Source organism: Eretmochelys imbricata, chromosome 27 (assembly GCF_965152235.1).
Source record: "Eretmochelys imbricata isolate rEreImb1 chromosome 27, rEreImb1.hap1, whole genome shotgun sequence".
Lineage (NCBI taxonomy): Eukaryota > Metazoa > Chordata > Testudines > Cheloniidae > Eretmochelys > Eretmochelys imbricata.
The window spans coordinates 1,963,887-1,983,074 of record NC_135598.1 but is presented as its reverse complement, the minus strand read 5'-3'; the positions used below and the strand labels follow the sequence as shown (position 1 = coordinate 1,983,074).

At 58.0% G+C, this 19,188-nt stretch overlaps 1 protein-coding gene across 1 annotated transcript in view; it reads right to left on the bottom strand.

The window, feature by feature from the left end:
* Positions 1-15,281, bottom strand: part of PLCD3 (phospholipase C delta 3) — a 57,136-nt gene extending 41,855 nt beyond the window's left edge. Inside the window, exon 1 of the mRNA XM_077806408.1 lies at positions 15,188-15,281. Within this exon, the coding sequence (XP_077662534.1) occupies positions 15,188-15,281 (94 nt within the window). The remainder of the gene's footprint in view (positions 1-15,187) is intronic.
* Between the last annotated feature and the right edge of the window lie 3,907 nt (positions 15,282-19,188).

Genomic DNA, 19,188 nt, shown 5'->3' with positions numbered 1-19,188 from the left:
TTGTAGGCAAGGTGCTGCCCTGGCAGGGCCAAGCAGAGAATTCTCAGCTAGTGATTCCTTATTCAAAGGCCTCGCACAGCCACAAAGCAGTCCAGCAGCCAGCCTGCTGGCCTGCAAGTTGGAACACCTGGGCTCCATTCCCAGCCTTGCCACTGACCTGCCCTGTGACCTCGGCCATGTCACTTCACCCTCTCCCCCACTCTGTCAGTGTTGTCAGTGGAGCAGGGCCCGTCTCTCTGGATGTGCATGGGTGCTGCCTGGCACAAGGGGGCCCTGATCTCAGCGGGGCCATGCTGGGCGTTACTGCAGCAAGAATACGGTGTGAGGTCAGGGTGGCTCAGGCAGGGAGACGGGTGGCTACTGATCTCATATCGCAACCCAAGCCACAAACTCACTCCTCGTTTTCATGCTCTCTGCCACGGGGAGCTGCCCAGGAAAAAGATCCCAAATGGAATCCTCCACAACCAGCCCATCGGGTCAGTCTTTCCTTCTCTTCCCTGGGCCCGGGCCTCGTGTGGGCCGGAGGCACCACTGGAAGCCTCTGAGTAATGCAGGAAATGGAGGTGAGTCACTGGGCCTGCTGTCCAAACTGCTGCTCTTGCTGAGAATGGCAGTTCAGATTCGGCAGAAAAATTGTTTGGCCAGTCTGCCGGCCATAAATTGTTCTGTATTCCAGGTGGGGAAGGGGAACGAAGCCAGGCAGATGGGAGCAGAGAAACCACTGCAGAGGTCACGTGAGGTCACAGGGCACCGGAAGGTACCCCCAGGGCTACGACTGAAATGCACAAAGCCCGTTCGGTCTTTGCCCTGAGCCTGGGGCTTTGGTCACAGGGGGCCCCTCTCGCTGGCAGGAGCAGCGGCGTAAGCACGCCCTGGGCTCAGCCACGCTAAGACTTTTCCAGCTGTTCTCCAAAAACGAAGTCAGTTACTGACCCTTAATTCTTGCATTTTCTGTTCTCTGTGAAACTAGATTCCCAAGGCATTTTAAAGGGACACTCAGTGTAAGGACACCACAGTCACTTTCTTTGCCTCTGGTCCTAACATCAGAGATTAATCTTTTTTTAGATTAAACCAACTTTCTGCTGGTTTAGATGTTTGTTTGCCCCACCCCTCCTGCCCTGCACTCCCCTGATCTGAGCCAATGGAAATCCACAAAGTCAATTTCCATTTTGTGTATGGTCCGTTACTGCTTTTAATGTGAAATGGATGGTCCTGGGACTCAGGAAACTTGGCTCCGGTTCTGGCTCAGCCACTGACGTGCTGTGTCACCCTGGCTGAGTCACTTAATCTACCTTGTGCCTTAGTTCCTCTTCTGTACAATGGGGATAAGATTTCCCGAGCTCATAGAGGGGTTGTGAGACTAAACCCACAAATAGCCGAGAGGCTCAGACACTCTGCTGATGAGTGCCAGGTCAGTATACAGATAGCAAGCCTTAGCTGCAGAGCAGAAACATGGCCAAGTGGTTAGGGCACTTGGAGGGATGTTGGAAACGAGACTTCAATTCCCCACTCTGCCACAGGCTTCCTGTGTGACCTTAGGCAAGTCTCCTCGCCTTCCCATGCCTCAGTATCCCTCCTGCACAATAGGGATAAGAGCACTGTGCTGCCCCCCGGGCGTTGTGGGGAAAGATATTAAAAGCCGTGACATGCTAGGAGAGTGATGGGGCCAGAGAGGTGCCTACGATGCCGAACTGGCTCAGGGGGTCGTGGTGTGCCACGCCTGCAGGCGAACATGGATTTCTTCCTTTAAAATGTCTAACCAAGGAAAGTAAAAACAATTATAAATCACAGGAATCCCCTGGGCGAGTCTCATGGCCTGTTGCCTTCTGCCTGTCTAGTCTATTCAGACTGTACAGACCTCAGGGCACGGCCTGGCTCTCACTCAGTGTCTGTGCAGCACCCGGCACCACCAGGCCGGCGGAGCCTCATATCAGAAAGGGCTCAGGGCCACGCCGCTAAGTGCTCGGCCCCCAGGTCAGGGTCAGTTCTCACAGGGGCCCATGCTGAGCGGTTTGAGGAACCCATCCCTCTGGGTCTCATGCTGGGCAGCTCAAACTGGAGACACCAAAAGCCAGCAGCTGCTTACGACAGGGCAGGACCCTCGTGAGCCTGCCCCAGAGCCATCTCAGCAGACGTGCCCATGAGGGTCTGCAGGGTTGGACTCGAACCCGGCTCTGTACCAGCTAATGCCGTTGTGCTGCCACCCGGCAGCCATGGTTGGGCTGCCTGCTTTGCTACCTCGACCCACGGAGAGGAACTCCACAGGCCGGAGCACATCCAAAGGCTGGCCTGACAGCTTCCCCCATGCCCCGCTTGCTCCCGGCGCCCGAGGTAAGCCCAGGAGGAGTTCCCGGCAGCGTCCGTGCAGCGAGGACTCACTCCCAGCCAGCCGCAGTGAGGGACATGCATCTCAGCTGGCTTGGGCTTCAGCACATGGACTCTGACGCTAGACACAGACACTGGCTTTGCCCCCTGTGCCCCGGCTCCATTCCTGCCCCCTGGCATTGGTCCTAGACTCCAGCCCCAGTTCTAAGCCCTGACCTAGGCACCTGGACTCTGGCACTGGCCTGCCCACCCTCGTCCTGGTTGTGACAGTGCCCCTCGTAAGTATGTACACGTAAGGGATGGGGCCTTGGCAGTCAGGCCTAGCGGTCACAGCTGGGCTGGCGCCCACAAGGCAGGGATGGCCACGAGGCAGGACAGTCAGCAAGCAGGGATCAGAGCAAGCAGCAAGAGCCAGGGTCAGGCGGGGGTCGGAGCCAGAGATCAGAGGTAGTCCCCAGGGTGGAATCAGGCTCAGAGTCAAAGTCGGGCTTGGGTGGAAGGCTGGCAATCTGCCAACAGCCTGGGCCACCCTCCAGGGTTAAATAATGAGCATGGGCCAATCAGAAGGCTGCAGGGACCTGTCAATCTGGACCCTATGGGCGTCACTTCCTGCCTAAAAATCTTCACAGAGCTCCTTAGACTCCACTGGCCCTTGCCAGAGAGCCCAAAGCTCTGGCTGTTCGCATCACCCTGCTCCAACCCAGCCCCGAATTCCCTCCTGCACCCAGCCACGCCTGCAGCCCTGGACTCAGGGTGAACATGACGCTCTGCACATTCTCCTCCACGCAACCGGAAGTGACGGCTCTGTTATAATAACTCGCTCATTAGGATCATCTCATATATGGGCCTCGTTAGGCTGTAATTAACCCTGCTGCATCCTGTAGAGTGTCTATTTCAATTAGCTCTTTGGGTGTGATATGACGTGCAGGTGCCCATGGCCCCTGCCTGGGCGTATGCGAGTTACGTAAGAGGCTATTTTTAGCCCTGTGTTACATCACATCTTTGGCCCCGGGCATTCTGGAGAGGCCGGGCCCCCGAGGGGTCATGGCACCAGGATCTCTGCTCGGCTTAGGCACGATCGGCATTGTTGGTATGTGCCCAAGCTGGCCTGGCTCTCAGGACCCGTCACGCCACGGAGGACGTGGAGCCAGGTGAAGAGTTCTCCTCCCCATCGCCCGGCTGGGAAGGATTTGGGGGCTGATCTCACATCCGGCTGGTCTGGGCTTTGTCAGTGTCTCCTGTTGGAGGGAATGTCTATTAACCCCTTCCTGACTGGTGTTCTGCATTCCTCCTCGGGCACCCCATGGCAGCATGGGCCAGTGTCCCATCACTGCAGACCAGCTACGCAGAGCTCAGCAGCAGGTGTGTTTAGGCCCCTCGACCTGGCACCCTGGGAGATGCGGCAGCTGCTTAGCACAGGAGCGGGAGCGTGTAGGCTGGTTCTGGTCCTGGCTCCACCACTAACTCACTGGGTGACTCGGGCACTGACAGGGGCAGGCTGTCGCCCACATCCCGAAGCAGGGGTCACGCTCCCTGCATCCCCTGGGGGCTGGGAGCTGAATGCAGGGACATGTGTAAAACGGACGAGAAGCGTTACAGAGAGGCAAAGCGTTCCAGCTAGTGCATCCCTCTCCTGTGCACAGCTCCCCTGCCCCTCTGGTGCCCCCAGGGACACTGAGACAAACACCCCACAGGGCTGGTGCCCCTCAGAGTGGTCGAGCGGCTGAGGAAGGGCGCTTGGAGCTGGTAGAGGGTCCTGTCAGGGCAATGCTGCATGGGGATTGGTTTGGGCTGCCCTTGTTTCGACTGTTCGAGCCGAATGAGCCCAGTGCACAGATGCGTTGGCAGACACAGAAGCAAACTCCCTCATATGCCAGGGCAGCGCCTGTCCTGCCAGGTGCTCCATGCCAGGCGGGTTAGGAAGGACTGCGATTAACCCCGGAGCTGTGACATTCCTCCCCATCCCTCCCAAGGGGAGGAATTCCTCCCTCCCCGCTGCACTGCTCCGCTCAGCAGGGGCGGGTGCGTCTGAGCTTCCACGCCGGGGATAGTGCGCTGGGCTGGACCCTCCCCTGGCACAGCCCCCGGGCACTCACCACAAACTTCAGCCCAAGCGTCCTCCGCGTTTGCCCCTCACTCCTCCAGCACGCAGCAGGCTGCTCCCGCCCTGGCGCCAGCTTCAGCCCTCCCACCCAAGACTGCTCACAGCTGTCACCAGACGGAGCCCCAGCCAGTGCCGCAACACACGGCCACACACGCGGACACCGGGGGCTGGGGCAAGGTGTAGAGTCGGGGGCGCAGAGAGCCACCGAACCAAACTGTAAACCCTGCATGTGACGGAAACCGCCTCAGGCCAGGGGCTGCAGCAGCCCCCAGCACCCCTAGGTGCAGCACCTTTGATGGACACGCACATACATGTCCATACACGGACTCACAGACGCACGTATATATGCCAGGCATACTCACTTACACACGCGCGTGAGAGCGTTAGCACAAGTCCAGGCTCCAGGGCAAAGCATCCCCCTGCGAGCTGCCTGGGCGCTAATGTGCAGAGCACATGCAGCCTTCAGAACAATGGTGGCTGGGTGCTGACTGCATCCTGCCCAGAACAATAATATTTCTCTTGCCAAATGAATTCCCAGGGCCTGAGCCGAAGGCTGGCCTGCCACGCACCCCCTGCTGCTGTTCCCAGATACACCTCACAGAGGTCACCCCGAGTGCAAGCCAGGGCTGCCTTTGGCTTCTCTGGGGAACAAGCATGCAGCGGGGGGGTCTAATCCTGTGAGAGGGGTGCTGCAGAGCCTTTCAGCGCCCTCCCCGCTTACAGACTTTGGTGAGAGGGTCTCCGAGGGCTGGGCGAGGCACAAGAATTCCAGCTCACAAAAACCGTTGCGGTTCCAACGTTTGTTTTCATTCTGCATTGGACTGAAATTGAGACCTTGCAGAAAGCAGAGCGAGCCCACCCCGGCATAGCCATGCCTCAGCGCTCTGCTCCGCCTGGTTCAAGGCAAGGACTCGCACTCGGTCTCCCCCATCGTAGGGGAGGGCCTGACCACCAGGCAAGCGGCTGTTACAGGCCATGCTCTGGCTCTCACTCGCTCTTTCCTTTCTGCAAAAAGGTTTGGTTTCATTTTCCGACAAATAAACGTATCCTAGAAAGTCTCCCAACCCGCTCCAGTTCTCAGCCCTGGCAGGGGTGGGAGCCAGAAGTACATCTTGGCATTGGAGAACCAGTAACCCACAGTCTTCCCCATTCACAGTGACATGCTCTGGTCTGACCCACCTGCCTCCATCTGAGATTAAGCTACAGAGCTGTAGCTCACGAAAGCTTCTGCTCAAATAAATTGGTTAGTCTCTAAGGTGCCACGAGTCCTCCTTTTCTTTTTTGCGAATACCAACTAACACGGCTGCTACTCTGATACCTGTCATCTGAGGTTGTTGATCTAGAGGATCACTGTTTATTTAATTTTGAAAAGAAAAGACGTCCCTTGACCCCTTAGATACAACTGGGTACATACGGGAATGCCAGCCAGCTGGCAGCCACAAGTCCCCTGCACGCACCGGTCCCATTTGACAAAGCGCTCTCCCAGCCATGCAGCACAGATTGGGGGCATGGTGCCAGCTAGGGCAATGCCAGCCATGCACTAACCCCGCCACACCCTGCAGCACCACAAGTACTGGCCTGACCCCACTTAGCCCCTGAGAGGATGACCCCCACCCCACCCCAAGCCCTACTCCTGGCATGGCTTCGGGTGATGCTGATACAGGATTGGCACTTCCAGCAGTGTTCTCAATCCAGACTGTGGCTGGCTCGGAGGGTACACAAAGGCCCAACCAGCCCCTCTCCCCAAGGAGAGCCGGTACCCAGCCCGCGCCGGCAGGCACTCACCGTGCAGGGACACAGACACACCGGCCATCCTGTACGACTGCCCCTTTGCTAGTACCAGTATCCCAGGTTCCAAGGGAAATGGGGGATGGGCAGAAGGGGGACCCTGTATCCAGACAAAATCCTGTTCCGCTGAGTGCCTGGGATCTCCCTGATGCGTCCCAGCGAGCCTGGCCCACGCAGCAGGCCGGGGAGCCCTCCCTGGGAAGGGGGAGGCGGTTTGGCTCCAGGGGCTCCCTGGGCAGGGCAGGGCGCTGCTGCGGACAGCCTGTTGGCAGGTCTGGCCCCACGTGCTGACACGCTGCAGCCCTGCCTGCTGAGCCCCGGTTTGACGAGCTCGTCCGCACGCAGGCAGAGCTGATGGGACTCTGAGTCCCGGAGCAGCCTGGCCAGCAGCTCAAGGTGCAGCAGACACGCAGCGCTGCCAGGGCAAGAGGGGAGCTCAGACACCAGTGACTGGCCCCTTACCGACCCCGCAGCACCCACTCAGCCATGCCTGCTGCCTGCCACGCAGCCCTCTCCCCACACGGCCCCTCTGAGCCCTGGCCACCACGTGCGCTGGGGTGCCTGGCTCACTCGCTTACACCGGCCCTGGCCTATCATAGGGTGGCAGCTCAGGACATTTAACTGCAGGTAGAATCAGATCTCAGCCCTGGTCTACACTACGGGGTTAGGTCGAGTTTAGCCGCGTGAGGTCGATTTTATAATGAATGCGTCTACACAACCAACCCTGTTCCGTCAACCTAAAGGGCTCTTAACATCGACTTCTGAACTCCTCCCTGGCGAGGGGAGTAGCGCTACCAGCGACCCTGCTGGGTCGAATTTGGGGTCGTGCAGACGCAATTCGGCGGTATTGGCCTCCGGGAGCTATCCCAGAGTGCTCCAGGGTGACCGCTCTGGACAGCACTCTCAACTCCGATGCACTAGCCAGGTACGCAGGAAAAGCCAGGGCTGGCCGCAGGCACCAGCTTTCCAAGCAGGTGCTTGGGCAGCAGTGTGAGCGGGGGCGCGGCCATGTCCCACGGCGGCAATTCGGCAGCGACTGCTTGGGGTGGCAAAATTGGTCGAGCCACCCTTGGGAAAAGCCCCGGGAAATTTTGAATTGCATTTCCTATTTGGTCAGTGCGGCAACCCTGCAGTCCCCCCAGAATCGCAAACAAGCTCCAGCATGGACCGAAAGGGAGACACTGGATCTGACTGCTGTATGGGGAGATGAATCTGTGCAGGCCGAACTGCAATCAGAAAGAAGAAATGCTGATATATATGCCCAAATCGCAGAGGGCATGATGGAGAGAGGCTACACCAGGGACACACAGCAGTGCCACGTGAAAGTCAAGGAGCTCCCGCAAGCCTGCCAAAAGACAAAGGAGGCAAACGGCCACTCCGGGTCAGAGCCCCATACATGCCACTTCTATGACCAGCTGCATGGCCTTCTAGGGGGGAACCCTACCACTACCCCACCACTGTCCATGGACACCTGCAAGGGGGAGTCTCACGCAACAGGGAGAAGGATTTTGTGGATGAGGAAGAGGAGGAGAATGCCCAGCAGGCAAGCGGTGAATCAGTTCTCCCTGACAGACAGGACCTTTTCATCACCTTGGAGCCAATACCCTCCGAAGGCGGGATCCCAGACCCTGAAGCCGGAGAAGGCAGCTCTGGTGAGTGCACATTTGTAACTACAGTACAGGGTTTAGAAGCAATAGTGTTTAATGTTTGATTTGCCCTGAAGAATTGGGATGCATTCGGGGCCAGTACAGCTACTGGAAAAGTCGGTTAACGTGTCTGGGGATGGAGCGGGAATCCTCCAGGGACATCTCCATGAAGCTCTCCTGGAGGTACTCTGAAAGCCTTTGTAGAAGGTTTCTGGGGAGGGCTGCCTTATTTCGTCCTCCACGGTAAGGCACTTTACCACTCCAAGCCAGTAGTAAGTAGTCTGGAATCACTGCAAATGTTTCTATGCTCCCGCAATCATCTGCATCCCTGAGGTTATCACATATTAGAAGGCAAAAAAACACACTCGTGATGACATGTTTTCTGAGCTCATACAGTCCTCCCGCACTGATAGCTTAATGCATGGAGGCATTCAGTGGCAGAGGCCAAAAAAACCATTAAGTGGGCGCGAAGAGGCAGGAGGTGATGCTGAGGCTAATGGGGGAGTAAACAGACATGATGAAGCATCTGTTGGAGCTGCAGGAAAGCGAACAAGAGCACAGACCTCCAGCTGCATCCACTGTATAACCGCCTGCCCTCTTCCCCAAGTTCCATATCCTCCTCACCCAGACGCCCAAGAACGCGGGGTGGGGAGGCTCCGGGCATCCAGCCACTCCATTCCAGAGGATGGCCCAAACAACAGAAGGCTGTCATTCAAACAGTTTTGATTTGTAGTGTGGCTACAATAAGCAATGTGGCCTTGTCCTTCCCTCCTCCCGCACCCCACCCCACCCAGGCTACCCTGTCAGTTATCTCACTTTTTTTTTAATTAATAAAGAAAGAATGCATGGTTTTAAAACAATAGTTACTTTTTTCAGATAGCAGCCTTGTCAGTCTGTATCCGCAGAAAGAAAAGGAGTACTTGTGGCACCTTAGAGTGGAATGCATCCGATGAAGTGAGCTGTAGCTGTAGCTCACGAAAGCTCATGCTCAAATAAATTTGTTAGTCTCTAAGGTGCCACAAGTCCTCCTGTTCTTTTTAATAGTTACTTTATTTCCTTTGCCAGCTGTGATTGAAGCAGGGAGGGTGGATGGCTTACAGGGAATTAAAATCAACAAAGGGGGCAGGTTTGCAGCAAGGAGAAACACACACAACTGTCACACCGTGGCCTGACCAGTCATGAAACTGGTTTTCAAAGCCTCTCTGATGCGCAGCGCACCTCACTGTGCTCTTCTAATTGCCCTGGTGTCTGGCTGCTCAAAATCGGCCACCAGACAATTTGCCTCAACCTCCCACCCCGACATAAACTTCTCCCCCTTACTCTCACAGATATTATGGAGCACACAGCAAGCAGCAATAACAATGGGAATGTTGGTTGCGCTGAGGTCTAACCTAGTCAGTAAACAGCGCCAGCGTGCTTTTAAAAGTCCAAAGGCACATTCTACCACCATTCTGCACTTGCTCAGCCTAGAGTTGAACAGCTCCTGACTACTGTTCAGGCTTCCTGTGTAAGGCTTCATGAGCCATGGGAGCAAGGGGTAGGCTGGGTCCCCAAGGATAACTACTGGCATTTCAACATCCCCAACGGTAATTGTCTGGTCTGGGAAGTAAGTCCCTTCTTGCAACTGCTTGAACAACCCGGAGTTCCTAAAGATGTGAGCATCATGCACCTTTCCTGGGCATCCCACGTTGATGTCGGTAAAACTTCCCTTGTGATCCACCAGTGCTTGCAGCACCATTGAGAAGTACCCCTTGGGGTTTACGTGCTGGTTGGCAAGATAGGGATATGTGTTCTGTCTATCGCCCCACCACAGTTAGGGAACCCCATTGTAGCAAAGCCATCCAGTATGACCTGTACATTTCCCAGAGTCATTACCCTTGATAGCAGAACGTCAGTGATTGCGTTGGCTACTTGGATCATAGCAGCTTTCACAGTTGACTTGCCCATTCCAAATTGATTCCTGACTAACCGGTAGCAGTCAGGCATTGCAAGCTTCCACAGGGCTGTCGCCACTCGCTTCTCAACTGTCAGGGCAGCTCTCATCTTGGTATTCTTGCACTTCAGGGCAGGGGAAAGCAACTCACAAAGTTCAAGGAGAGTGGCCTTATGCATGCGAAAGTTTCGCAGCCACTGTGAATCATCCCATACCTGCAACACTATGCAGTCCCACCAGTCTGTGCTTGTTTGCCGGGCCCAGAATCAGTGTTCCACTGTATCAACCAGCCCCACTGCCACCACGATGTCCCAACTGCCACAGCCCGTGCTTTCAGGAACGTCTGTGTCCAACGTCTGTGTCTGTGTACATGTCCTCCTCACAATCGTCCTTGTGCTGGCGTCTTAGCCCGGTTCTGCACATACTCCAGGAAAATGCACAAGGTGTTTACAATGCTCACAACAGAAGCGGTGAGCTGAGCGGGCTCCTTGCTTGCCGTGTTATGGCGTCTGCATGGGTAACCCAGGAAAAAAGGCACGAAATGATTGTCTGCCGTTGCTTTCAGGGAGGGAGGGACGGAGGGGTGACTGACGACAAGTACCCAAAACCACCCGCGACAATGTTTTTGCCCCATCGGGCATTGGGAGCTTAACCCAGAATTCCAATGGGCAGCGGAGACTGCGGGAACTATGGGCTAGCTACCCACAGTGCACCGCTCCGTAAGTCGACGCTAGCCATGGTATTGAGGACACACTCCACCCACTTAATGCGCTTAGTGGGGACATACATAATCGACTGTATAAAATCGATTTCTAAAAATCGACTTCTATAAAATCGACCTAATTTCCTAGCGTAGACATACCCTCAGTGACATCGGAGTAAGTCTGGAGTCAGTGCAGTGACTCCGGATTGACACCAGCTAAAGCATCAGAATCCAGCCAGTGGCCAGAAGCCGACGCAGTTGCAATGGCCCCTTCCTGCTCCATCTCCGCTCCCTGTGGGTGCCTAAATCATACCTGCCCCCGGTACAGCCACACACAAGCCACGGGAATTACAGAGAAGTCTCCTGCTTCACAGCAGAGCACTCGGCCCAGTCGGTTGCAGGCCAGACAGTCCAGAAGGTTACACAGATTTGGAGCCAGTTTCTCCACTGCCCGGCACCATGTGTCACCATTTACACCAGTGCAAAGTAAGTGTGAAACGCTGCTAAGCAGGAAAGGGAGCAATTTGCACCCTCTGCACTGGTGTGAATGACTGCAGGAGGTGCAGGGCAATGGCCAGGCAGGCCCTGTGAGCTAACGAACTGGGACTCCCTCCACTCACTGTTAGTGTCCCAGATCTGCACTGTCACTCTCCCCTCCGCCTCCGCAATCCTCCAGTGCAGGGACCTCAGCCTTTCACATTCCTCCCCCTCCCTGTGCAGCTCAGACCCGTCCAGCATCCTCCTCCCAACAGCAACCTGGGAAGGGCCCCTGGGCATGACCGAGGGCCTCAGCCGCGGACCCCCCGCCTGCTTTTCCAGAGGCCAAGCTGAGCTTTTCTCCATGAAACCTCAGCTTGGAGGGCAACAGGGACAATGGCAAACTGGTTCCTGCCTGAGCTCTCTGGGCTGGGCCACAGGCAGGCAGGGAGGAGAGAAAACGGAAGCAATTTGCTGAGTTCCAGCTTTATGCCAAGTGGTTAGGTGGCTGCCTTGTAAATCCCCAGCCAGGAGACTGTTCTGGGGCAGCCTGAGCAGACTCCGCCCTGTCTCCTCCCCTCCCCCCAATCCCCCCCTCGCCCCCATCCCTCAGCTCCAGATGGGGCGGGGGCGCTCGCCCTGGCTGTGCTTGCCCTGTGGCTAGAGGATTTGCCCCTGGAAGTATCAATCCAGCACCAGTCACGGGAGCGAAATTCTCTCTCACACACGTGTAAGAGCATTTCTGCCTCCCATCCCTCCAAGCCCCCCCAGGGCAGCCCTTGTGGAGTCCCTGCCCCACTGCTGGGCTGGGGGAAAGCAGAGGATGATGGAAGAAATCTGGGCAAACCCTGCACATCCAAAGACAGATTTATTCAGCCCAGGCCCCTGTGTGGGGCAGGGGGTTAAGTCCCTTTTGCTGTACAGATCCAGGGGGCACACAGCAACTCATTCAGATGAGCCACAGGGGGATTCTTTCTGGCCCTCCCCTGCCCCTCGCTCCATTCCTGCTGTCAGGTGAGGTGTGCACACCACGGGAAAATGAACTGAACGCTCCTTGCTGGGGCTGGGCAGAAGCTCCGGTTTCATGTGACCTGACGGCTTCCAAAATCAGACAGTGCCCTGACTCCATCAGATGCTGCCTCCCCACCAAGGGATAACCCTTTCCCTGGCCTGGGGTAACCACGTCTGGGCTACAGCACAGAGCCCCTGGGCTCACTCACTCGCGGTTCCACAAACTGGTCACTAGCACAGTCCTGGAACCCCCTTGTCCCCCATGAACCACTCCAGCCCGGCACCAATAGCTCCGGATCCAAAGCCAGGGTCCACAATAATCCAGGTCAGGCCCCCTGGCCAGCACACGTGAGCTGAGCACACTGTAGCAGGACAAATCGCTCTCTGATGGCCTCAGAGGAACTCAGCCAGAAAGGAAGCTAGCCCAGGGATGCGTCGCTTACAGGTGTCTGGGCCAGAAGGCTTCCGGGAGTCTCATCAAATGAAAAGGGCACCTGAGCTCTCTCGATCTGAGGGCCAGACCCACCAAGGCACCTGGGCGCTGCAGTGCTGTACCACCCACCAGAGGTGCTCTGCCTCGTGGAGTCCCCAGCCATGAGCTGGGTGCCCAGGCTCCCCATACGATGCATGGGGAGAGTCAGGGATCCGCAGGAGCCAGCACGCTGAGCAGGGTGTCTCCAAAGCAGGAGTGAAATGTGGAGCAAAGGGGCAGGGCTCAGCGCACGGCTCCCCGAAAGTCTGGGGGCCTTGACTGACAGGCTGGAATCCCTCCACTTGGGAGCCTGAAGTGTGAGCCCTCTTCTGGGCCAGGTCAGCAGCTGAGATAGCCTTGTGTGCTCTGATCCTGCCTGCCTGGCTTACACACTCCCCTGCAGTGCCAGACCTTGGTCAGCCCTTGTGCTTTTCCCTGGAGGAAAACTTAATGTTGCCCAACATTTCCCCCATGGCAACTAAGACCTTAACCCCTTCACTGCTGCACTTGAGTCAGCTGCAGTTCCATCTCGGTGAACGCAATGCTGGCCTGGGAGAAACTTATCTTGGCACATGCTCATTTCACTATCTCAAAGAGCTTTAATACACTTGCAAACCAGATTAGAGAGTACAGATTATCCAGCCGGCGCAGACTCTGAAAACAGCATTGTGTTTACGCAGGTTATTTGAGCGTGCACTATCTAAAGTTAGTGAAATTAACGCCCCACGTAGACAAGCCCTTGCCCTCCACCTACAGGAGTCTTATGGCTGATGCACAGGACTGGGAGTCAGGAGACGTGGGTTTTAGTTCTGGCTCTGCCACTGGCTCATTAGGCAAGTCATTTCCCCTCTCTGTGCCTCACTTTCCCCACCTGCAAAATGGGAATAATAGTACTCTCCTGCCTCTCAAGGGGATTGTGATGTTTAACTCACTCATGCTTGTGAAATGCTTTGAGATCCTCAGATTACAGCAGCCACAGCACTGTGGACTATTATCTTACAGCTGGGTAAACTGAGGCACAGAGAGGTTAGCGACTTGCCCGGGGTCACACTTGGTTGAACCAGAACCCAGGAGCTGGACGGCTGAGCGTAATAAATGCTACTACTTAGCTCTTAGGCTTCTCCCCACACTGCAACCAATCAAGGGAAAGAATCACTGTCCCCACTTTTCAGAGGAGGAAACGGAGTCCCAGGGAGAGGAAGCAACCTTCCCAAGGTGTCAGCACAGGAACAGAGCCCAGGACTGAGGCAGGAACGGGACTGAGGCCCACCAGACTCATTGCACACAGGCCACCGAGCAGTGGTCACTACGGTACTGGGTTAGTTGTGAAAGCAGCCTCAAGGCCTCGTCTTGCACACACACGCGCGTGCACACACACACACATACACCCCGGGCCAGCCAGTCCCCAGGACCCTTGGCTTTTGGATCGCGAACAACTGTGGATTTTATTGCACGCCGAATTTACTGCAACAAAATGGGCATTAACCCCTTACTTGCTGCAGCCTCTTTGCTCCCTCATGTTCCCGGGGCATCCCCAACAAACAGTGGCCACGTACCCAAGACCTGGGGCACGGCTGGACATGGGGCCTGCCATCAAGTGGATTGAGTGGGAATCAGCAGCACCCACGGATGGCAAGGGGAGACTCCAGCAGGTCCTTTGCCCTGGAGGAAGGGAGTCCCTGGCCACAGCCCAGGCAGGTCCCCAGAGTCAGGTCCTCAGTGGGGAGTTGAAGTGGGGGTTGGAAGCGAAGAGGGGCAGCTCTGTGGAAAGGAGGCCTGCCCAGCTGGGAGTGCGGACCTGGCATGACTCTGCCAGGCACAGCAGGCCCCCACTACAGGGGCTGGGGTCCCAGCCACAGCGAGCGCCGGCTGGGGCCAACAGAGATTCACAACACAGAGCCCAGGTCCAGCCACGCCAGAGCCCCCATCCTGGGGCAGCCCTTGCCCACCCGAAGCGCCCTCAGCCCCCACTGCCCCCTCTGCAGCTTGCGCCCCCCCAGCCCATGAATCCAGCTGGGAGCAGGGTCTGTTTCGTCCCGTTCGGGGGAGGGGAGGGAGTCAGCTCCAGGGTGATGCTGAGGGGGGCATGGGGGGGGTGGGGAGGATGTTCCACAGACACGGGAATGGGGATTACAATAAAGCAAGTCCCCGGTCCACAGGCAGCTATTAACCCCTCGCGGTGCGCGCTCCTACCCTGGGGGGCAGCCCTGCCCCCTGCACCTCGGCCCAGGACCCTGGGGGCTCCCCCCTACCCCACCCCCAGGTCAGTGCCTTGGCCCGGAGAAGGCTCCTGGCATCAGTCGGGCCGGGCGCTGGGCAGGGGGGAGACGGGCCCGGTAGCGAACTCCTGCCCCGCTCCGAGCGCCCGGGGCCCCGGCGCTGTGACCCGCCCGGCTGGGGCAGGAGTCGGGCCCGGCTCGGCTCGGGGGCGCAGCGTGAGGAGCACCCCCGAGCCGAGCCCCAGGGCCAGCGCCCATCCTCGCAGCTTCGGGCCCCGGGCCGAACGCTCCCGCGCTTCGGGGAAGTTCCGACCCGGATCCCTCGGCGCGAGCCTGGCCCGAGCTGCATCCGAGACGCCCTCCCACCCCGGCGGCGCCTCGGCCGGGGTCCGGGGGCAGCCGGGCGGCGGGGTGTCGCCCCCTGGAGAGGCGGGGCTGGGGCCCAGGCGGCGGCAGGATCGGGCCCGGGGGCGCTGGGGGCGGGCGGCGCGGGGGTCCCCGGCACTGACCCATATTCTTCAAGGCTCTGTCCGGGCGCCTGGTGCCGCCGCCGTGCTGCGGGGGCCGCTCCGGGCGGGATTTCTTCCTCCAGCCGCAGATCATGGTGTCCGGGCGAGGCCGCGCCCGGGGCCCCTCCGCCCGCCGCGGGCTCCCTGCGAGGAGCGAGCCGCCGGAGCCAGCCCAGCCGCAGCCGTGACGGAGCCGGCCCGTCCCAGCCGGCTCGGGGAAGGAGTCACATTTCAGGGCACGGAGAGCGATTATGAACCGCGTGGGGCTGGAGAGCTCCGCCCACGGGCTGCGCGCTGCCCCGGGCCCCGGCACCAGCGGGCAGCCCTCTCTCCGCTGCGCAGCGGGCAGCAAGGGGGCCCAGCCCAGCACCCGTGGGGCAACGCCTCCCAGACGGGCTCTGGGAGCCCGGAGCGGCAGGAGACGGGCACTGCCCAGGGCAGGAGAGGGGCTAGAGTGGCAGGAGATGGGCACTGCCCCACGGCAGGAGAGGGGCTCTGGGAGCCCGGAGTGGCAGGAGACGGGCACTGCCCAGGGCAGGAGAGGGGCTCTGGGAGCCCAGAGCGGCAGGAGACGGGCACTGCCCAGGGCAGGAGAGGGGCTAGAGTGGCAGGAGACAGGCACTGCCCAGGGCAGGAGAGGGGCTAGAGTGGCAGGAGATGGGCACTGCCCCACGGCAGGAGAGGGGCTAGAGCGGCAGGAGATGGGCACTGCCCCACGGCAGGAGAGGGGCTCTGGGAGCCCGGAGTGGCAGGAGACGGGCACTGCCCAGGGCAGGAGAGGGGCTCTGGGAGCCCAGAGCGGCAGGAGATGGGCACTGCCCAGGGCAGGAGAGGGGCTAGAGTGGCAGGAGACGGGCACTGCCCCAGGGCAGGAGATGGGCTCTGTGAGCCCAGAGCGGCAGGAGACGGGCACTGCCCAGGGCAGGAGAGGGGCTAGAGTGGCAGGAGACGGGCACTGCCCCAGGGCAGGAGAGGGGCTCTGTGAGCCCAGAGTGGCAGGAGACGGGCTAGAGTGGCAGGAGATGGGCACTGCCCCAGGGCACGAGAGGGGCTCTGTGAGCCCAGAGCGGCAGGAGACGGGCACTGCCCAGGGCAGGAGAGGGGCTAGAGCGGCAGGAGACGGGCAGTGCCTGAGGACAGGAGACGGGCGTGGTCCAGCATGACTGAGGCACTGAGGTGACCCTGCCCAGTCTGGTCAGCGCCTGGCCCTAGCAGCCACATTCTAGGCCTGGCCCATCAGTGTGATGGGCCCAGGGATCACTGGCCAGTCACCTGCCTCTGGGACCTCTGGCAGTGGAGCCCAGGCCTCTCGCCTCCCAGGGAATGCCCAGCAACAGGCTGGGCCTGGGGGCGTCTCCCACCCCTCCCAGGGCGGGCCGAGGAGTTTTCTTGCCCAGGGCAGGGGACGTTTTGGGTGCCCACCAAACAGCTGAGCAAAAACAACACCACAAAACAAAACCACAACCCAGAAGTTGGCATTCAGGGCAACCACCCGGATCGCCGGCCCCTCCAGCCAGTCCTGTCCTACCAGTGTCAGCACCAGTGCCCTCCCCTGCCAGTCTGCTTCAGGGGATGTTACTCTCCAGGGAACCCAGACCTATATGAAAACCAGCTCCAGGGCAAGCACAGGCTGGCAGGCTAAAACAGCCGAGGATTCCCACTGGGGCTGGAGCCAGGCTCTGAGACCCACCCCCCACATCAGGTGTCAGAGCCCCGGCTCCAGCCCAAGCAGGAATGTCTACGTGGCTATCTTTAGCCCTGTGAGCCCAAGTCAGTTGATCTGGGCTCTGAGACTCACTGCACTGGGGTTTTGCAGTGGAGATTTGCCCTGGACATACACCCACCACAGGGCCTGGGATCTGAAAGCGCTCAGTGACGCACTACACAGCAGGAATTGTTCCTAGCAATGACTAGGGTTATTTTTTCTGTGTTCTCCAGGCAGCCCAGCTCTGGGGGCCTCAACCGGCACAGTGTCCTCTGGGCAGCCTGGCTCAGACTCGCCTTCCCTGCCTCCTGGTGTAGCTAGTTTCAAGGACTGAGGAAGGCAACAGGCAAAAGGGGAGGAAGGATCCAGCAGGCAAAAATCCAGCAGGCATTACCTGTCTCCCAGTCACTGATAACTTGGAAGAATGTGATCGCGAACGCTTATGGATCAATGTCCTAACAGATAAAGCACGAGATGGTGTATTAGTTGGTGTCTGCTCCAGACCACCAAATCAGACTGGGGAACTGAGTGACCGGCTCCTTACGCAGTTATCTATAATGTGCAGGGGAAAAAGCAGCATGATCCTGGAGGAGGTCAATCTGAGTGACGCATGCCGGAGATCTCATGTTGCCAGCACTAAAATATCCTTGGCATTTCTAAACATTATAGATGACAATTTCCTAACTCAGAAAGTGTTGCAGCCAACACGGGGGAATTCTTTATTAGACCTTTAATAGAGTTCCCAGCCAATGGACGCTGCGGAGCTAGCACTCAGGGCGGGGCGGGACGGGGTGGGGCGGGGCCAGCATGCAGAGCCACCTGCCACGCCTCCGCCTAGGAGCAGTATGGACAGGTCACTCCTTGCGGGGAGCCACCCGAGGTGAGCATCCCCCGGATCTAGCACCCCAAGCCCCCTCCCGTGCCCCAACCCCCTGCTCTGAGCCCCCTCCTGCACCCAAACTGCCTCCTAGAGCCCGCACCCCCTGCCATACCCCAACCCCCAGCCCTGCACCCAAACTCCCTCCCTCCTGCGGGGCACAGGCTCTGGGAGGGAGTTTGGAATTTTTCACTTAGCCGCACCCCCATTTCCCCAACATGCCAGATAAAAAAGCTTTTACCGTACTGACTTTGCTAGTGCTTTTTATGTAGCCTGTTGTAAAACGAGGCAAATCTCTAAATGAGTTGATGTACCCTCTGGAAGACCTCTGCTGCCCCCAGGAGTACGTGTACCCCGGTGGAGAACCACGGCTGTAGGCCATACTTACAGGATGGGCGTCTCTGTCTTGGGAAGCAGTGACTCTGAAAAAGATTTGGGGTTCGTGGTGGGTAATCAGCTGAATGTGAGCTCCCAGGACGACGCTGTGGCCAAAGAGCTAATGCCATCCTGGGATGCATAAACAGGAGAATCTCAAGTGGGAGGAGAAACATTATTTTACCTCCGCATTTGGCACAGGGGCAACTGCTGCTGGAATCCTGGGTCCAGTTCTGGTGCCCACAACTCCAAAAGGCTGCTGATAAATTGGAGAGGGCTCAGAGAATAGCCATGAGAATGATTAAAGGATTAGTAAAAATGCCTTACGGTGACAGACTCTACAAGCTTAATGAAGAGGTAAAGGGGAGACTCGGTCACAGTTGAGAAGTATCTACAGGGGAACAAATAGTTAATAATGGGCTCTTGGGTCTAGCAGAGAAAGTATACCAGGATCCAACGGCTGGAAGTGGAAACTAGCCACATTCAGACAGGAAATAAGGAGTAAGTGTTTGACAGGGAGGGTAATTCACCACTGGAGCAATTTCCCAAGGGTTGTGGTGGAGTCTCCATCGCTGGCAATGTTTGAATCCAGACTGGCTGTTTCTCTAGAAGCTCTGCTCTAGGGATTATTTGGGGCCAGTCTCTGGCCTGTGCTCTACAGGGGGTCAGAGCTGATGGTCGCAATGGTCCCTCATGGCCTTGGAAGCTATGAAACGATGAAGAGCTCATCTTAGCTCCCTGGGCTTCGGCTGCTGCTCTAGTCTCTAGGCAGCTTAGCTGGACTGAGCCCTGCCTCCCTGCTGCCAGGGCGCATGCACTGTAATCAGGTAACTCCCCGCTGTGGGGAAAGCCGGAGAGCGGCAGGGGGGTGGGGGGTGGGACTGGGAGACAGGAAATAAAACGCTCTCCATTTGGATGCAACAAAACCCCAGAATTCTATGGTAACTTGGAAAAATGCTGGATTGCACAGACCTCTGGGGAGAGGAAGGGGCCATTCTCCCTCCTCCAAACCAGAAAAGGAGTACTGTTGGCACCTTAGAGACT